Source organism: Suncus etruscus, chromosome 3, assembly GCF_024139225.1.
Source record: "Suncus etruscus isolate mSunEtr1 chromosome 3, mSunEtr1.pri.cur, whole genome shotgun sequence".
NCBI classification, from domain to species: domain Eukaryota; kingdom Metazoa; phylum Chordata; class Mammalia; order Eulipotyphla; family Soricidae; genus Suncus; species Suncus etruscus.
In genome coordinates, this window is record NC_064850.1 from 39897723 (window position 1) to 39915568 (window position 17846).

Here is a 17846-nt window from a genome sequence, read left to right on the forward strand (position 1 = left end):
AGGGGGCGTGGGCTGATGGGTCCAGAGAGGAGGGGTTCCGGCTCTGGGGGTGTGGCCTGGAGCCCGGATAGGAACTGTTCCGGCTGCTTGGGGGAAGGGGGTGGCCTGGAGTCCAATAAGGCGGGGTTCCGGCTCTGGGGGTGTGGCCTGGAGCCCGGAGAGAAGCAGTTCCGACTTAGTGGACTTAGTGGGCGAGGCCTGGAGTCCAGAGAGGCGGGGTTACGGCTCTGGGGGCGTGGTCTGGAGTCCGGAGATGAGCGGATACGCTGATTGTGGGCGTGGCCTGGAGCCCAGGGAGGCGGGGTTCCGGCTCTAGGGGGTAGGCTGGAGCCCAGAATGGAGCTGTTCTGGCTTGGGGGGCGTGGCCTGGAGCCTGGAGGTTAGTAGTTCCGGCTTAAGGGCGTGGCCTGGAGCTCGGAGAGGAGCAGTTCCGGCTGCGTGGGGGCGTGGCCTTGGTCCCGGAAGGAAGCGGTTCGGTCTCCGGGGGCGGAGCCGAGCCGGGGGCGGCGCCGTGGGTCGGCGCGAGACGCCTCTGGAGGGAGGCGAGGAGGACGCGTAGTGGCGCAGGTGAGCGACTGGCGAGCGGGCTCGGGGGCGGGCCGGCCGGCCGCTGGGCTGGGCCGTGCGGGGCCGTGGGGAGAAGGGGTCTCTTTGGGGATCCGAGAGGGGCCCGGGGGCGGGGCCGAGCGCCTCAGACCCCGGAACTCGGAACCCGGAACCGGCCGCCGGCTTCTCTCGGCCGCGACGCCCATTGTCAGCAGAGCCTCGGCCGCGCGGCGCCCTGGGAAGGGCCTGGGTGGGGGCCGTGCTTCGGCGACCCGGGGCCGGCCCTCCGTCCCGGATCAGACTCTGGCCCGCAGTCAGCGTCGGCCAGACGCCCCGAGCAGCCTTGCCCCGGGAGTGGTGGTGGTACCCAGGATCCGAGGAGGCTTCAAGGATGCTGATGCTGCGGCCGGAGGAGGCTTTAGTTGAGCGAGTGAAATGTCTTAAAGGGGGTCTTAGCGTTTGGCTCGCACCTGACCGATTCGGGTTCGATCCCCTGCATCCCATATGCTCCCCCGAGCTTGCCAGGAGTGATTCTTGAGTGGCCCACAACAATGAGAAGTCTTCAAGTAGGCCTGTTGAGTGGTTGATTGATCCCTACCCCCTGAACGCCTCTTCGAAACAACACAGAAAATGTTAGATGAACAAAGCTGGGCCTCCCCTCCCCCCCATTTAGAACCGGGTGTTTCCAGTTTGTGTTTGAATGATTATAATTTTGGGTTTTGGGGCTACATGGGCGATGCTCAGGAGTTACTCCTGGCAGTGCACTCAGGAACTTAAGGGAATTACATGGTATGCTAGGAATCCAAACAGGTCGACAAGGCAAGCGCCCTATGCGCGCTGTGTTGTCCCTACTGCCTGGCCTCTTATTTATAGAGTCTCCTAAGCTGTTCAGTGACTCCCTTGTTCTTCATTCACATTCCTTGCACACAGCCGACCAGGGCTCTACCGTGGCATCAGTAAGTATTGTTTCGGCGCCCGCCAGAGTAATTCCTGAGCACTGCCAAGTGTAGCTCAAAAAACATTCTAAGGTCTATTAAGTAGATGCTTCCACTATTAGTGGCGTGAGAAAAACAAGTGGGTTGAGCATGCACCTGGCTTGTACCTAGGGAAGATCTATTCTAGGTTCTATTCCCGGTACATAAAAGATGAGTCAGGAATGTCAGGAAATTTTATATTTTTGTTTTTGTTTTTGTTTGTTTTTGTTTTGGGGCCACACCCGGCGGTGCTCAGGAGTTACTCCTGGCTGTCTGCTCAGAAACAGCTCCTGGCAGGCACGGGGGACCATATGGGACACTGGGATTTGAACCAACCACCTTGGGTCCTGGATCGGCTGCTTGCAAGGCAAACGCCACTGTGCTATCTCTCCGAGCCCAGGAAATTTTATTTACGTTCTAGAGTGGAAGGTGCATTCCCTTATTTGCTATTTATGGGATGGGATAGCTCCAGAGGCGAGGTAGGATGCTGCCAGGGCCTGGAGCAGATTAAACCCCTGCCCTGGAAAAGCCTGTTGCTTACTGTCAAGTTGGAGAAAATCAAGTTACATTGAATTAAAAAATTCCTACAGGGGCCAGAGCATTTGCTATGCCAAGTATCTCCCATCCCTGATTCTATCCCCAGCACCACATAATATCCTCTTAGCCCCCTAGGTGTGATCCTTGAGCACAGCTCAGTGTGACTCAAAAACAAAAGAAATATGCATGCATATGTGTGTATATGTATGTATATAATATTTGCACAAAATGACAGGAATTAGAATAAGTCTTCAAAGGTTAAATGTACTTAAAATAAATCTGCACAATTGACTTTTTCAGGGACAAAGAGATAATATAGCATGTAGGGCACTTGCCTTTCACATGGCCAGCCCAAGTTCCACCTCCTGCACCACATATAGTCCCCCAAGCACTGCCAAGGAGTGATCCCTGAGCTCAGAGCCAGGAATAAGCACTAACTGAGCATTGCCAGGTATGGCCCAAAACAGCAGCCAGGAAAAAAAGGACAGATTAAAAGTTAAATTCTAGAAATCAAATGGTTTGTGCCAAACCTCCAAAGAAACCCATGTAAAACATGAAATAAAAGCTAGAGGAGGGTTTGAAGCTGTAATGATGCTGCAGGGCACTTGTATTGCATGCAGTCCACCCAAGTTCGAGCCCCAGTATCCCATATGGTTTCCCCCAAGTACCGCCAGGAGTAACCCCTGAGCATCACCTGGTGGGGCCACAAAACAAAATGCTGATGGTATGCGCCGATCTTTCAGGGAACAGGAATGGGATGTTAACAGGGTTCTACTCTCAGACTCTCAAGTACAGCAAAGCTGCTGTCACCACTCCTCCCTCCTGTAGTTGAAAGAGCATCAGATCTGGAGTCCTTCAGACGGTGTTTCCAGCTCTTGACTTTCTGCTTTCAAGTTACCCCTCAAAACTTAGGTTTATTTACTTATTTATTTATTTTTGGTTTTGGGGTCACACCTGGCACGCTCAGGGGTTACTCCTGGCTCTATGCTCAGAAATCGCTCCTGGCAGGCTAAGGGGACCATATGGGATGCCGGGATTCGAACCACTGACCTTATGATTGCAAGGCAAACGCCCTACCTCCATACTATCTCTCTGGCCCCCAGAATTTAGGTTTAATAGTATATAAGGAGTGGAAAGCTTTCTTGTGTTTCCTGGGTGCCAACCACAGGCCCTCATTCTGCTCTCAATGTCCCCTGACCTTAGATGCTCATTTTCCCCTTCTGTTTAGAGAGGGTGTGTGAATGACGTGATCCGAGCACTTTGCTCCAAATCAGAGTGACCTGGTGGGAGCATGGACAGTCCAGTGCCCCGGATTGTATATAGAGCCCTTTAATCTCCATGCTAGCTCCTTTTTCAGTTTGCAGGGACTCTCCAGACTCTGCTGTGGGAAACATAAAAGATGCTGCCCCCAGCTGACTAATAGTGACTGAAATTTCAGTCACACCAGTCCCTTTGAGATGCTTGAAGGCTGTGACTTGGCTGTTGTCTCACTCTGTGGATGGCCATTCTGTGGCCATTCTGTCTCATACAGGACAAAGCAGACTTTAGCAGGCCTTTGAGGTCTTGAATGCTCGGTGAAACAAAATTAAGTGTGGTCCGTAAAGAAGTAAATAATAAAGAACTGGGGATTGGTCTCCCCCAACACTAACACCATGAGTTTTCCCCATTTATCCCAGCAGATGAAAAAGAGCTAGTTTCTCGCTGTTGTGTTATGGCATAAGAAGGAACTGTTTACCTCAACTAGAAAAGCCAGAGTGAGACACAACCAAGCATTTATTTAGGAGTGAAAGATTGCAGCGGAATATACAATTTTAGGTTTAAAAAATCAAAAATGTGCTCAGAGAAAAAGAAAAGGTTTAGCGTTTTATGAGAAGGAGACGATTCAGAGAAAAATTCTGTAGTCCAAGAGACAGTTCAGCAGCGACCATGTTTGCCTTGCACAGGGCCAACCTGGATTTAATCCCTGGCACCCTAATATGTTTCCTTGAGCCCCTCCAGGAGTGATCCCTGAGTGCAGAGCCAGGAGTAACTGCCAAGTATGGCACCAAACAAAATTCTTTCTACGGAAACTCAAGCCAGATTTCTCTGCATAGCCCAGTAGTTTTTGGTCCAGTGCAAGCAGACTGTGAGCATTTGTTCTATGAGGACTCCTGATCTGTTACTCCTGCTCAGTGCTCAGGAATCACTCCTGGCAGTGTTCAGGAGGCCTTATGGTCGAATTGAAGCTGAGTCAGCCGTGTGCAAGGCAAATGCCCTCTCCACTCCGCTGTATTATCATCCAGCCCTCTACAAAAACTGTGTCTTTTCTCCAGCTCTCTCTGAACACCCTGAGTCCAGCCCTGCCCTGCCCTGCCTGAGGGTGCCTCCCACGTAGCCAGAGCAGCATCTCCTCAGTTTGTCATGTTCCACCTAATAGAGAAAACTGATTTCGGGGCATTTGGGCCCCAAGATTGTGCTAGAGGAGAAAGATTCACAAAGGTTTGTGATGAAGACAAGCATTTTAAGAGGGGTTTTAAGTCCCCTTTTGTGGGGTTTACATTCCCTTTGTGGGGTCTTTTAAGTTCTGTGGGCATCATTTTATTAAGCCTTTGTAATCAGTTCAGAGCCCTGCATGACTATTATCTCAGTAGTGTGACTTTCTAATATCAAGTTAGGCAGAAGAGACAATTCAGGCAGTGACATTTCTCTGGTGGAATAAAGTCAGGGTCCAGACTAGAGAATGGGGATGTAAGGCAGGAGGCCGTGCAAATGGCAGCTGTTTAGAGGGGTTAGAGAACAGAATTGTCTGTCTCATCCTTCCAGCCCCTGCATGGATTTGGTTGACTCACTCTGTACTCACTCTCCAGCAGTGTTTACCCAAGGACAGCAAGAAGTATTTATGAAGAAAACGGCCTTGTTTAGCATGATAACATCAAGAGTAATTATTTGTTCAGTTCAAGGCATGCAAAGGAATACAAAAGTGGTGGGGTGAATGGCTATTGTTTTAGCAATAGTTTTGGTTATGTTATCTCAGGTTTGAGAGAGCTTTATTGACTGTGTATGTATATATATTTCTCAGTGTCTGCTGGAAGTGAATATTTCTTGTAAACCTATCTCGTTTTCCTTGAGTTGACATTACCAGTTAATGATTGTCAGGTCTTATGTAATTAGGTATAGGCTTTCCGGAGATTTCACTGGCTCTCTTGGAGCCCAAGAGATAGAATGGGGGCTTGCCTTGCACACAGCAGACACAGATTCAGTCCCCAGTACCCCATAATATCCCCCCAAGCTCTTCCAGGAATGATTCCTAAGCTCAGTTTGAGTTTCTCGTTGACCATATGTCAAAATAGACATAACTATTAACACAGTTTAAAAGAACTAGAATGTGGTGCCCAAACCAGTTTATAGGTAAAACTGGATGTTCAACAAAATGGCTTCAGTCACCCACCCATTAAACGACAGTGACAGAGGTGGAGGAAAGGGGTGCCATAGAGTTCACTCAGAAGCCAGTAAAAGGAGGCCTCGACCCTCTCTGTAGATGTGAAGTTTGATGGCCTAGTGTTTTCTTTCCACTAGCAGCTTGATTCTCCTTATAGGGGACAGTCTCCGCCAGCCTCAGAGCTCCGCCTGTGACATGATCCTGGCCCAGTAATTATCTTGGGGATTGTAGAATGTGTTCTCTTTCAAAATGAATTCCTAGGGCCAGAGAGAGAGCACAGCAGTAGGGCATTTGACTTAAACACAGTCAATCAGGATGGATGGTGGTTCAAATCCCAGCATCCCATATGGTCCCCCAGCCTGCCAGGGGTTATTTCTGAGTACAAAGCCCGCAGTAACTCCTGGGCACTGATTGGCCCAAAGACTAATAATCAGTCAATAGTTTTAAAAAAAAAGTGAGCACCAGAGTTGTAGCATAATGGGTAGGGCATTTGTCTTGCATGCAGCTGACCCAGGTTTGATCCCTGGCATCCCATATTGTCCCCCAATCCCACCGAGTCATTTCTGAGCACAGAACCAGGAATAACCACTGAACACTGCTGTTGCATGTGGCTAAATAAATAAACAAAAGGAGGGGGTGAAGAGATAGCACATCAGTAGGGTATTTGCCTTGCATGCGGCCGACCCAGGATGGACCTGGGTTCATCCCATATGGTCCCCCAAGCCTGCCAGGAGTGATTTCTGAGCATAGAGCCAGGAGTAACCCCTGAGTGTTACCAGTGGCACAAAAACAAGAAAAGGGCCCGGAGTGATAGCACAGCTGGAATAATACCTTTTATGCAGCCAACCTGGGTTCAATCCCCGGCACCCCTTAAACCCCCTCCAAACCTGACACAGAGCCAGGAGTAAGGCCTGGTACCTCCCTCCAGGTATGCTGCTTCCCTTCTCCCAGAAAATACCACCAAAGCTAACAAACAATATTCAGAGCTATAGCAATAGTACGTGGTCTGACCGGAGTGATAGCACAGCTGGTAGGGCATTTGCCTTGTATGCAGCCGATCCAGGTTCTGTCCCCGGCATCCCATAGGTTCCCGCCAGTCTGCCAGGAGTGATTTCTGAGCACAGAGCCAGGAGTAACTTCTGAATGTCTGCAAAATGTGGCCCAACCACCCTATATATATATACTACAGTGGGGACTGGAGTGTTATAGTAATAGAGCATTTGCTTGCATGCGACCAACCCAGATCTGGGTTTGATCCCTGGCATCCCATATGGTCCCCTGAGCACTACCGAGTGTAGCCTAGAAACAAACAAAATAATTAAAAATGGGGGCTGGTGGGGCCGGGCGGTGGCGCTCGAGGTAAGGTGCCTGCCTTACCTGCGCTAGCCTAGGAGACGGACCGCGGTTCGATCCCCCGGCGTCCCATATGGTCCCCCAAGCCAGGAGTGACTTCTGAGCGCATAGCCAGGAGTAACCCCTGAGCGTCACCGGGTGTGGCCCAAAAACCAAAAAAAAAAAAGGAAAGGAAGACATCAAGTAGTAACATCAGATATAGGAGAAAGGCATCATTATGGGGCCGGAGAGATAGCATGGAGGTAAGGCGTTTGCCTTTCATGCAGGAGGTCATCGGTTCGAATCCCGGCGCCCCATATGGTCCCCTGTGCCTGCCAGGAGCAATTTCTGAGCCTGGAGCCAGGAATAACCCCTGAGCACTGCCAGGTGTGACCCAAAAACCAAAAAAAAAAAAAAAAAAATAGGGGCTGGGGGTCCGGTAAGGTGGCGCTAGAGGTAAGGTGTCTGCCTTGCAAGCACTAGCCAAGGAAGGACAATGGTTCGATCCCCCAGCGTCCCATATGGTCCCCCCAAGCCAGGGGTAATTTCTGAGTGCTTAGCCAGGAGTAACTCCTGAGAATCAAATGGGTGTGGCCGAAAAAAAAAATGGGGGCTGGAGAGATAGCATGGAGGTAAGGCATTTGCCTTTCATACAGAAGGACAGTGGTTCGAATCCCAGCATCCCATATGGTCCCCTGTGCCTGCCAGGGGCGATTTCTGAGCATAGAGCCAAGAATAACCCCTGAGTGCTGCCAGGTGTGACCCAAAAACAAACAAACAAAAAAAACAATTAAAAATGGTATAGTGGGTAGATTGCACACAACCATCCTAAGTTTGATCCCCAGCATCCAATGATCCCTAAGCCTCCAGGAGTGATCCCTGAGTACTGTCAGGTATACCCCCCTACAAACCCCCCCCCAAATAAAGAAAACAAGCTGTTAATGTCTCCTTCAAGTCATGGGCTTCAGGGAAGCCTGTTTACAGGTTGTAGTGTTGTTGAATTTGCAGCTAAAGACTTCTCAGATCAGCATTGGAGTCTTCACCTCTGCCTGCCCAGCAGCAGGAGCACATGTATGTCTCATGGTTGAAAGTGAGATGCACGATCTTTTTATAACTTGCACAGGTAGGGAAAAATAGCCATTGTATTTAAATCACAAATATAGCTGCATTCTACAGATTTTTTTTTTTTTTTTAATTACTTTGGTTTTGAGTTAACACCTGCTGAATGGCCAAAGATCACTCCTGGCAGTTTTGAGGGCCACTTGGGATTCAGAGGATCAAACCAGGATTGATCATATCTCAAGTTCAGGGTAGGGTGTGTGATATGTTTCTGTAAATTTCTAGTACTAAAATCCATGTATGAGGATTAATGTTTGCATATGCTTTTCCTGTGCATAAGTTTCTGTGTCTAATTACTGGATTGCAACCTCTGTAGTTTTCCAGGTATAACTTTAAATTCTTGCCCCCCATCATCCTCCAGGGCTAAGGGAAATGAGAAAAGGGCAGATTGGTTGGTGGCAGTTACTAGGAACCGATAGGGATTTCTTTTTTTTTTTTTGCTTGTTTTTTGTTTGTTTGTTTGTTATTGGGTCACACCCAGCTGTGCTCAGGGGTTACTCAGAAATCACTCCTGGCAGGCTCAGGGAACCATGTGGAATGCCAGGATTCGAACCACTGTCCTTTGCACAGCAAACACCTTACCTCCATGCTATCTCTCCAGCCCTGGAACTGGTAGGGATTTCTGCACTGTCACATGATAACTAGCCTTCCACACCCCGCTGCCCTCCAGCTCTGGGTCACTGTGAAGGAGTGGGGGCAGGGTTCTTGGCCTCAGAGTACTTGCCCTGATGGAGTTGGGGAGTCAGTCACACACATACACATACCCATTACTACCAGAAGACACCTTGAGTTAGTGACGTCATGCTTAGAAAAATGCTGACTATATATCAGTGGCATGGAAGAGGAGGGAGAGGAGATATGATGAAACTGAACTGAGCTATTGCAGAATGGGCTAGACAGAGGACAGACAGGCTTCTAAGACACCTTGCACACAGCAGACCCGACTTCAAATCCCCAGCACCATATATGTTCCGCTGAGCTCAGAGCCGAGAGTAAGCCAGGGGTGGTAGAGAGGCTGGAGAGGTAGTACAGCAGGGAGAGAATGGGCCCCATCCCCTCAAAAAAAAAGGAGAGGTACTCAGGGAGTACACTCCTTGTATGTGGGGGCTTGTGTTTGATGTTCGATTCTACACAGACCCACAAGCATGGAGCCAGGAATTATATCTAAGCACTGCTGATTGTGCCCTCCCAAGATCCACGACACAGACACAAATCAAAATCATACATTCTTTTTTTTTGGTTTTGGCCCACACCCGGCAGTGCTCAGGGGTTACTCCTGGCTGTCTGCTCAGAAATAGCTCCTGGCAGGCACGGGGGACCATATGGGACACTGGGATTCGAACCAACCACTTTTGGTCCTGGATCGACTGCTTGCAAGGCAAATGCCGTTGTGCTATCTCTCGGGCCCACACACATTCTTTTTTTTTTTGTTTGTTTGTTTTTATGCCACACCCGTTGATGCTCAGGGGTTACTCCTGGCTATACGCTCAGAAATCACTCCTGGCTTTCGGGCCCATATGGGACGCCGGAGGATCAAACCGTGGTCCGTCCTAGGCTAGAGAGCGCAAGGCAGATGCTTCACGCCTGGCACCACCACTCTGGCCCAAAAAATCACACATTCTGGCACATCCCAATGCCCAATTTTTGAAAGGGAATTGCGAGTTCCAAGGATGGACAGAGGTGACATCCCTGACTGCCATCTTATTCCTGCAGATAGTTGGAGAATAGGGGAGGAGTTTCCTGTAGGTCATGAAAGGCACCTTGCAGTTGTGGTTAAATGAAGATCTTGTATGAAGGTATTATCCTGGATTTGGGGGGTGGCCCAATGTAATCACAAGTTCCTTTGAAAAGGGTGCAGGTACAGGTCGGAGTGATAATATAGTGGGTAGGGAATTTGACTTGCACTCAACCAACTTAAACCAAAAAATAAAATAAAATAAAAGAGTGATTCCTGCTTGACGAGTCAGAAATAAGTAATCCCTGACCACTGCTCGGTGTGGCCCTTAAAGCTGTTTTTAATGCTCTATAGCAAGTAAAAGTCATAAGGCACACGACTCTTTAAGTCCTATGGGAAGTTTTGAAAACTATTCCCTAAGCTGATTTGAAATGCTTCTGTTGCAGGATGGAAACAGACTGTGACCACCTGGAGCGAGGCAGTCTGGCTGGGTTCGAAGAAGGTTCTGAGCTGAATGGTTTAGAGGGAACTGACGTGAAGGACATGAGGCTGGAAGCCGAGGCGGTGGTCAGCGACGTCCTCTTTGCTGTTAACAACATGTTCGTCTCCCAAACCCTGCGCTGTGCTGACGACGTGGCCTACATCAACGTGGAGACCCGTGAACTGAACCGATACTGCCTAGAGCTCACCGAGGCAGGGCTGCGGGTGAGAGTCTGGGGGAAAGGGCCATTGATTAGAACTGCTTGATTGTCCTTGGTGAAAAAGGGTGCCTCTGAGGAGTTGCTTTCCAGACTTATTTTTGGAGGGGGGCATACCCTGTAGCAGTCAGGAGACTTTTATTCCATTTGGGGTGGGGCAGCATCACACCCACCTGTGCTCAGAGCTTGTTCCTGGCTATGTTCAGGGATCACTCCTGGCAGGTTCAGGAAACCATCTGTGGTACTGGGAATCAAACCCAGGTCAGCCACATGCACTGCAAGCACACTGCCTACTATATCTTTTTTCCAGCCCTTTATTCTAAAATCCCTTCCGTGTGTGAAGATAGGGGTTTTGAAAAAGGAAACCTTCTGATTTTCAAAGTATTATTTTGTTGGAGTCATTCCCATGTGACCTTGGTGGCTCGCACACAGATGTGACTTTGGTAATTTAATGAACACACGGCGATGCCCAGGTGCAGTTTGAGAAAAGTAGAAAGCATTACCTGGGAGCAGCTCTACAGAGATACACTGGGCTAGCACTTGCCTTGCACACGGCCTTCCCAGGTTCAGTCCTCAGCACCACATAGGGTCCCTTGAGCACCAACAGATGTGACCCAAAGATAAAAGTACAAGTGAGAGACCTGGGAGTATCGCTCAGCCATTTATCCTTGTATACATGGGCCAAGAGACCAGACATCTCTACTCTCTCTACATTGACCAGTGTAAGTGTTCCCCGGAACTGCCACAAGAGTGCAGCCCCCATGCCACTACAGATAGGTGGAAGTATTGCAACCAAGTATTCCACCCCCTAATGCAGCAACAACTTAGGGGAGGGGAGAGGGATCAGCTTTAACCTTAGTCACTGTTCTTGACCTAGTCAGAGACCTCTGGCTTATCTTTCTTTGTTACGAACTGTTGGCCAGGGCCAGAGCCTTACTACAATGGACAGAATTCTTTCCTTAAACACAGCTGACCCAAGTTTGATCCCCAATACCCCATATGGTCCTCCAAACCACAGCCAGTAGAGACTTCTGAGCACAGAGCCAGGAGTAAGCCCTGAGCAGAGCAGGGTGTAAGCCCCCACATGGAAAAAGAGCCATAGACCACTGTTGAGAAGCCACATGTCAAGTGGAATCTGAGTAATGTGTTATGTGTGTAGGCCCTCCCAGCTTCTCCAGCTGCCAAGGGGAGAGTTGTGGGGGGTGTGGGGGAGGCACTGCATTGCCCCAGTTATGTATTCATTTCTAAATCCTGACATTTGTCTAGAAGCTCATATTTAGACATGGATCTGGCCAGGGCTATATTAGTGTTTTAGTTGTGTCAAATCTTGGGTTGAATCCCCATCCTTGAGGTGGAGGAGGGCTGAAATAGAAATAGAGGGCCAGAGAGATAGCACAGCGGTAGAGCATTTGCCTTGCAAGCAGCCAATCAAGTATGAACGGTGGTTCGAATCTTGACATCCTATATGGTCCCAAGCCTGCCAGGAGCGATTTCTGAGCACAGAGCCAGGAGTAACCCCTGAACACTGCCGGTGTGACCCAAAAAAAAAAAAAAAAAAATAGAAATAGAGCCAGAGAAAGTATAGAAGTTAAGGTGCTTGCCTTGTCCATGGCTGACTCCAGTTCAGTCTTCAGTTCCTCCTAGAATATGGTCCAGAAAAGCACACAGCTAGGTGTGGGCCCCCCCAAAAAAAAATTATCCAAAGTAATAGAAATAGGCAAATGAAGATTAGAGAAAAGTGAGGCCAGAGTGATAGCATTGGAGTAGGATATTTGCTTTGCATATGGCCAACCCGTGTGTTCTATCCCTGGCATCCCATATAGTCCCCCAAGTTTGCCAGGAGTGATTTCTGAACACAGAGCCAGGAGTAACCCCTAAGCACAGCCGGGTGTGACCCCAAAACAAAAATAGTCATTCCTGAATGCAGAGCCAAGAGTAACCCCTGAGTTAAGGTGGGTGTGACCCAAAAGCAAGAACAAAACTAGAGACAAGTGAACACAGGTAAATTCATTTTTATGTTGATTAATTCTAGGTTGACTGATGAGGTATGAAGGATTTTCTAATCAGGGTCAGTATTCATTTTTGATTTTGGAGCCTTACCCAACAGTCTAACATCTTGTTTCTGACTCTGTGCTCAGGGATCACTCATGGTAACACTCAGGGAACCAGAACCATAGGTGAGGCGAGGGAGCAAACCCAGGTCAGCTGCTTGCAAGACAAGCTCCTTTCCTACTGTATTATTTCTGTGGTGCCTTAGATTCGAATTTTAGTCATCTTGGACAAGTCAGTCAGCTTGAGTTCCTGCTACTTTTTCTATATTTGTTTAATATAGAAACAGGGTTGGGGCCGGCGAGGTGGCGCTAGAGGTAAGGTGTCTGCCTTGCAAGCGCTAGCCAAGGAAGGACCGAGGTTCGATCCCACGGCGTCCCATATGGTCCCCCCAAGCCAGGGGCAATTTCTGAGCACTTAGCCGGGAGTAACCCCTGAGCATCAAATGGGTGTGGCCTAAAAAAAAAAAAAGAAAAGAAATGGGGTCAAGGGCTGGAGCGATGGAACAGCTGGTAGGGGCATTTGCCTTGCATATGCTGACCCAAGTTCGATCTCCTGAAATAGTCCCCTGTGACTACCAGGAGTGATTCCTGAGCACAGATGTAGAGTCCGCATTGACACCCGAGTCAGAGCTGAGAATCAAAGACCACCTCTAATAATGGAAGGTGCAAAAGGGAGTTTATTCATCTAGCCCAGGTCCAAGTTTTATCAAACTCAGTGGAGTCTTGACAAGGACCACAAAGCAAATTCTTAACCAGTTTTTATAGGGCTCACAGATTTCAACAATTTAAGCATTTCATTGGTTAATACAGTTTATTCTTCACCACATACTTGATTGGCCTATAACTGTTTGCACACAAAGCACATTATTTCATAGAATAGATGTTTCAACTTTTCTCTGACTCGGAGCTTTATCTGGTGGAACATTCCACAACCACCTCGTCCTCTGTCTCAACAGAATAGGGAGATTGCTGACATCCCCACATTCCTTTGGAGGGTACATTCTGTGCTTTTATCTCTAAGCAGTCTCCCTCTGCCTTAGCTTAGAGTAGAAAGCACCTTAAAGGGGGCCGGAGAGATAGCATGGAGATAGGGTGTTTGCTTTGCATGCAGAAGGACGGTGGTTCGAATCCTGGCATCCCAGATGGTCCCCCCGAGCCTGCCAGGAGTGATTTCTGAGCGTAGAGCCAGGATGAACCCCTGACAGCTGCCAGGTGTGACCCAAAAACCAAAAAAAAAAAAAAAAAAAAAACCACCTTAAAAGGGCCAGAGAGATAGCACAGCGGTAGGGCGTTTGCCTTGCATGCAGAAGGACAGTGGTTCGAATCCCAGTGTCCCATATAGCCCACCTGAGCCTTCTAGGGGCAATTCCTGACCATAGAGCCAGGAGTAGCCCCTGAGCACTGCCGGGTGTAACCCAAAAACCAAAAAGTAAACACCTTAAAGTTTGACCTGATGTGACCCCAAAACAAACAAACAAACAACTTTTGACCTGTCTCAAGAATTACTTTATTGGGGTTTGGAACCATCTTAGTCTTAGGCTCAGGGGTTTTGTTTCTCACACAGACAGGAGTAACTCCTGGGCTCCTCTGGATGTGATCAAAAAAAGAGGTGGGAGGGGGACAGAGAGAACCTACAGGAGGGAAGGTGTTTGCATAGAGCCAATCCCACTTCAATACCCAGCACTATCTCTCTCTCTCTCTGTCTCTCTCTCTCTCTTACACACACACATATATACATATATACATAACATGATTCTGTCTCACATTTTACTATGAGTTTGTAGTGTCACAGTTGACTAAGCTATGAGGTGAAAAGCTTTCAGATCACTATAAAGGCACACAGATGATCCAGGTTCAATTCTCAATATCCCATATGGTTTCCTGAGCCCACAATGAGCGATTCCAGAACACTGCCACGTGAGATCAAAAAAAAAAAAAAGACAAAAACAAAAGCTACAGTTTCTGGATCCAGAACAATGGTCCACAAAATAAGGTTCTTGCCTTGCACACAACCATCCCAGTTATTTGGTTGACTCCTCAGCACAGTTGGGTGTGGCCCCCAAACAACGCCAAATATACAGAGATCTTTAAAAAAGTTGACTGAAGTGGGAGCATGTTTTTTTTTTGGTTTTTGCGTCACACCCGGCCGTGCTCAAGGGTTACTCCTGGCTGTCTGCTCAGAAATAACTCCTGGCAGGCACAGGGGACCATATGGGACACTGGGATTCGAACCAACCACCTTTGGTTCTGGATCAGCTGCTTGCAAGGCAAACACCACTGTGCTATCTCTACAGGCCCGGGAGCATGTTTTTTGCTGTGTGTGTGTGTGTGTGTGTGTGTGTGTGTGTGTGTGTGTGTGTGTGTGTGTGTGTGTGTGTGTGTGTGTGTGTGTGTGTGTGTGTGTGTGCTATCTCTCCAGACCTGGAGCATGTTTTCTGCTTTGTTTGTGTGTGTGTGTGTGTGTGTGTGTGTGTGTGTGTGTGTCATACCGGCAGTGCTCAGGGGAAACTCCTGTCTCCATGCTCAGAAATTGCTCCTGGCAGGCATGGGGGACCATATGGGACGTCGGGATTCGAACTGATGACCTTCTGCATGGAAGGCAAACGCCTTACCTCCATGCTATCTCTCTAGCCCCGGGAGCATGTTTTTGGACTTGGAGAATAACCCTGTTTTGTGGACCTTTCAAATTCCCTCTTTTCCATTCCTTTTAGAATCAGGGCTGGGTAAATGAAACTTCCTGAGATTGTTTTTGTTTGAGGGGCCACATTCGGCTGCTCTCAGAGGTTCCTCCTAGCTCCGCTCAGGAATCAGTCCTTGCAGGCCTGGGGGACCAAACAGGATGCCGAGAATCGAACCTGAGTTGGCCACATACAAGGCAAACGTTTGCCCTCCTTGTTGTGCTATGGCTCCGGCCCCAAAATTTTCTGAGTTGTAAGAATAGAACTAGAAGGACCTTTGTGTGTTTCTGTAAATTGGTGCCCATTGTCTCTGTGTTCTAACTTGCTACAGTAGCGCAAGATCTGCTGAAACATGGAGATGGTAAGTAGCAACTGGAGAAGTGGTGCCTCAGGAAGTTCCTACACCTCTGCCGTGCAATCACTGTGGCGTCTCTCTCGCAGGTGGTAGGCTATGCCTTCGACCGTGTGGACGAGGCCGTGCAGGCGCCCTATCACGAGACCGTCTATTCCCTGCTGGATACACTCAGCCCTGCCTACCGGGAAGCCTTCGGCAACGCACTCCTGCAAAGACTGGAAGCTCTGCAGAGGGACGACCAGTCCTGACAAAGCTTTCCCTCCTTTCCAGAGGGCTGGGGTCCAGGTCCGAAATGTAGACAGAGGCTTGGATTGTCGGTGTCCAGCCACTTTTACCCTGGCCACGGCTGAAATGCGTCTTTGGTTTGTGTCTTGGTCGTGGCACATCTCAGATATCAGCTTCTGACTTCTACCCAGCCTTAGGAACCACCTTTTAGTTTCCGAGTCATTAAGGATGGTTGCTGGGATACCATCCCTCGAGACACCCAGATTTCTTTAGATAGTAGCTGTCCCATTTCAAAACCCGACCAGTATTTCATTCTATATTCCAGGGCTTTGATGCTGCCAGCACACTCTCGTACAGAGGAAAGTCTCAATTTGCACAGTAATTTAGATGTTAAAAATGGCCTCACTTTACACTTGGACTCAGTTTGCTAAATCAGGGGGTTTACTACTAGCTTGAACTGAACTTGGAGTGATGACTCCTGGCCTTATTGGAAACAAACAAACAACTAGTTTCCCCTGCACAAATTTGAATTTCATGGCTATCTACTTACTAAACACGAACTGATAAAGGTGTATTAGTTACCTATGACTTATGTAGTATTAGCTGGAAAAAAAATGGTACTGAAACAGTTCTGATTCCTTATTTGCAACTGCCAGCCAACTAAGAGGACAAACCGCTAGCAAATGAATGTAATAATCTTTTCAATATGTTTAAGCACATCAGCAAATGTAGGAATAGGCTTTGTTCTTTTTCCTTTTTAACCAACAGCATATGCGATCCGGATGACAGCAACTGAAGATGATTCTGATCTCCCAGAAAATACTATTTTGGCCTGTGTTGACTCTGATTCTGAATGTTTGTTTACATATGTACAGTATATATTCAGAAGGTATTTTTGCTTCAGCATTTACTTTCTATGATGTTGTGCTTTGGGATTTCCATGACCTCCCCCGCCCCCCAACAGATGTACAGTGTTTGTCTTAATGCTCAGTCTACAATGTCATATGAGTGCATTGTATGGGTCTGAAACCAAAGGATGAATGAAGCATTCAGACACTTAAATCTTTGACAAAGGAAGACTCTGTATTTTATATTTTCGTACAGGTATTAAACTTTATAAACTTAATAAACAATACCATGCTGCTACGTGTTTTCAACGACATGTTAAGTGAAGAGGGCTGGGGAGAGTGCTTCTTTCAGAGTCTTCTAAAGCAGTAGCTTTGGAAATGTGGAACAATTTCTGCCTCTTAAACAAGGACACACTTTCATAAATTGGTCAGCTGAAGATTTTTTGGTGAGAAACAAGGTTGGGAGGGGTTTCAGGCCATACACTAAAGGGTTATTCCTGGCTCAGAAATTATTGGGCAGGCTCAGAGAACCCTATGGGATGCCAGTGATAGAACCTGGGTCCACTGCATGCAAAACAAATGCCCTATCTGCTTTGCTATCACTCAGCTCCCCAATTTTTTGTCATCATTAAATAGTAGCTCCTTCCAGACTTGAAGAGCATATAGACCGGAGCAGACTAAAGTTTGGTTTGGGGGGCCAGAGCAATGGCACAGCAGTAGGGCCTTGCATTCGGCCAACGCGGGACGAACTCGGTTTGATTCCAGCATCCCATATTGTCCCCGAGCCTACCAGAAGCAGTTTCTGGGCACAGAGCCAGGAGAACAGGGCCCCCCACAAAAATAAATAAAGTTCGGTTTGGAGCACCAGGCCTTATCCTACTTCACAGAAGCAATTTTGTCATGTTTGATGAATTCTCCACTTTTCAGGTGCTTTGGGCAACGAAGTCTGAACTCCAGCCTCAGACTTCTCGTGTAAATTTTTTCACGCATTACCTCACGCTAAAGGTAAAGAATATTTGTAAAGTTCAGATAAATCTTGTCACTCATTTTGAGTTACAAAGGACCCGATTGAATGTTGATGGATTGATATTGTTCCTTTTGTGGTAAATGATTAATTTCAAGAGCTTCAGTTTCCAGTTTTGAATTCCCGATTGTTAATATTTAGATATTAAGTGAATTGCTCTATTATTTCTATGGAAGAAGAACGAAGAAGACATTAGTAAAAGTTCAGATATTAAAACCTTCATTTGGGTCTGGAGATGTGGCTCAAGTGGTAGAGCACATGCCTTGCATATGCAAGGCACTGGGTTTGGTCCTGGGCAACACATCCCATCTCCCTAAATGCCAGGTATGAGCCACCCATCTTAGAAACAAATATACAGCAGTGAAA

At 47.9% G+C, this 17846-nt stretch overlaps 1 protein-coding gene across 1 annotated transcript; it reads left to right on the forward strand.

Moving 5' to 3' along the window:
• The first annotated feature begins 473 nt into the window (after window positions 1–473).
• GSKIP (GSK3B interacting protein) lies at window positions 474–15649 on the forward strand. Its single transcript, XM_049769907.1, has 3 exons — window positions 474–567; window positions 10048–10306; window positions 15470–15649. Exons 2-3 carry the CDS (start codon window positions 10049–10051, stop codon window positions 15629–15631), a joined length of 420 nt encoding a protein of 139 aa, XP_049625864.1. The 5' UTR covers window positions 474–567; window position 10048; the 3' UTR covers window positions 15632–15649.
• The last annotated feature ends 2197 nt before the right edge of the window (window positions 15650–17846 follow it).

Excerpts from the sequence above, each read along its gene's own strand:
- GSKIP (XM_049769907.1), top strand. The coding sequence starts at position 10,049 with ATGGAAACAGACTGTGACCACCTGGAGCGAGGCAGTCTGGCTGGGTTC. Across the intron at positions 10,307-15,469 it reads TCACCGAGGCAGGGCTGCGG|GTGGTAGGCTATGCCTTCGA; the intron begins GTGAGAGTCTGG and ends TCTCTCTCGCAG.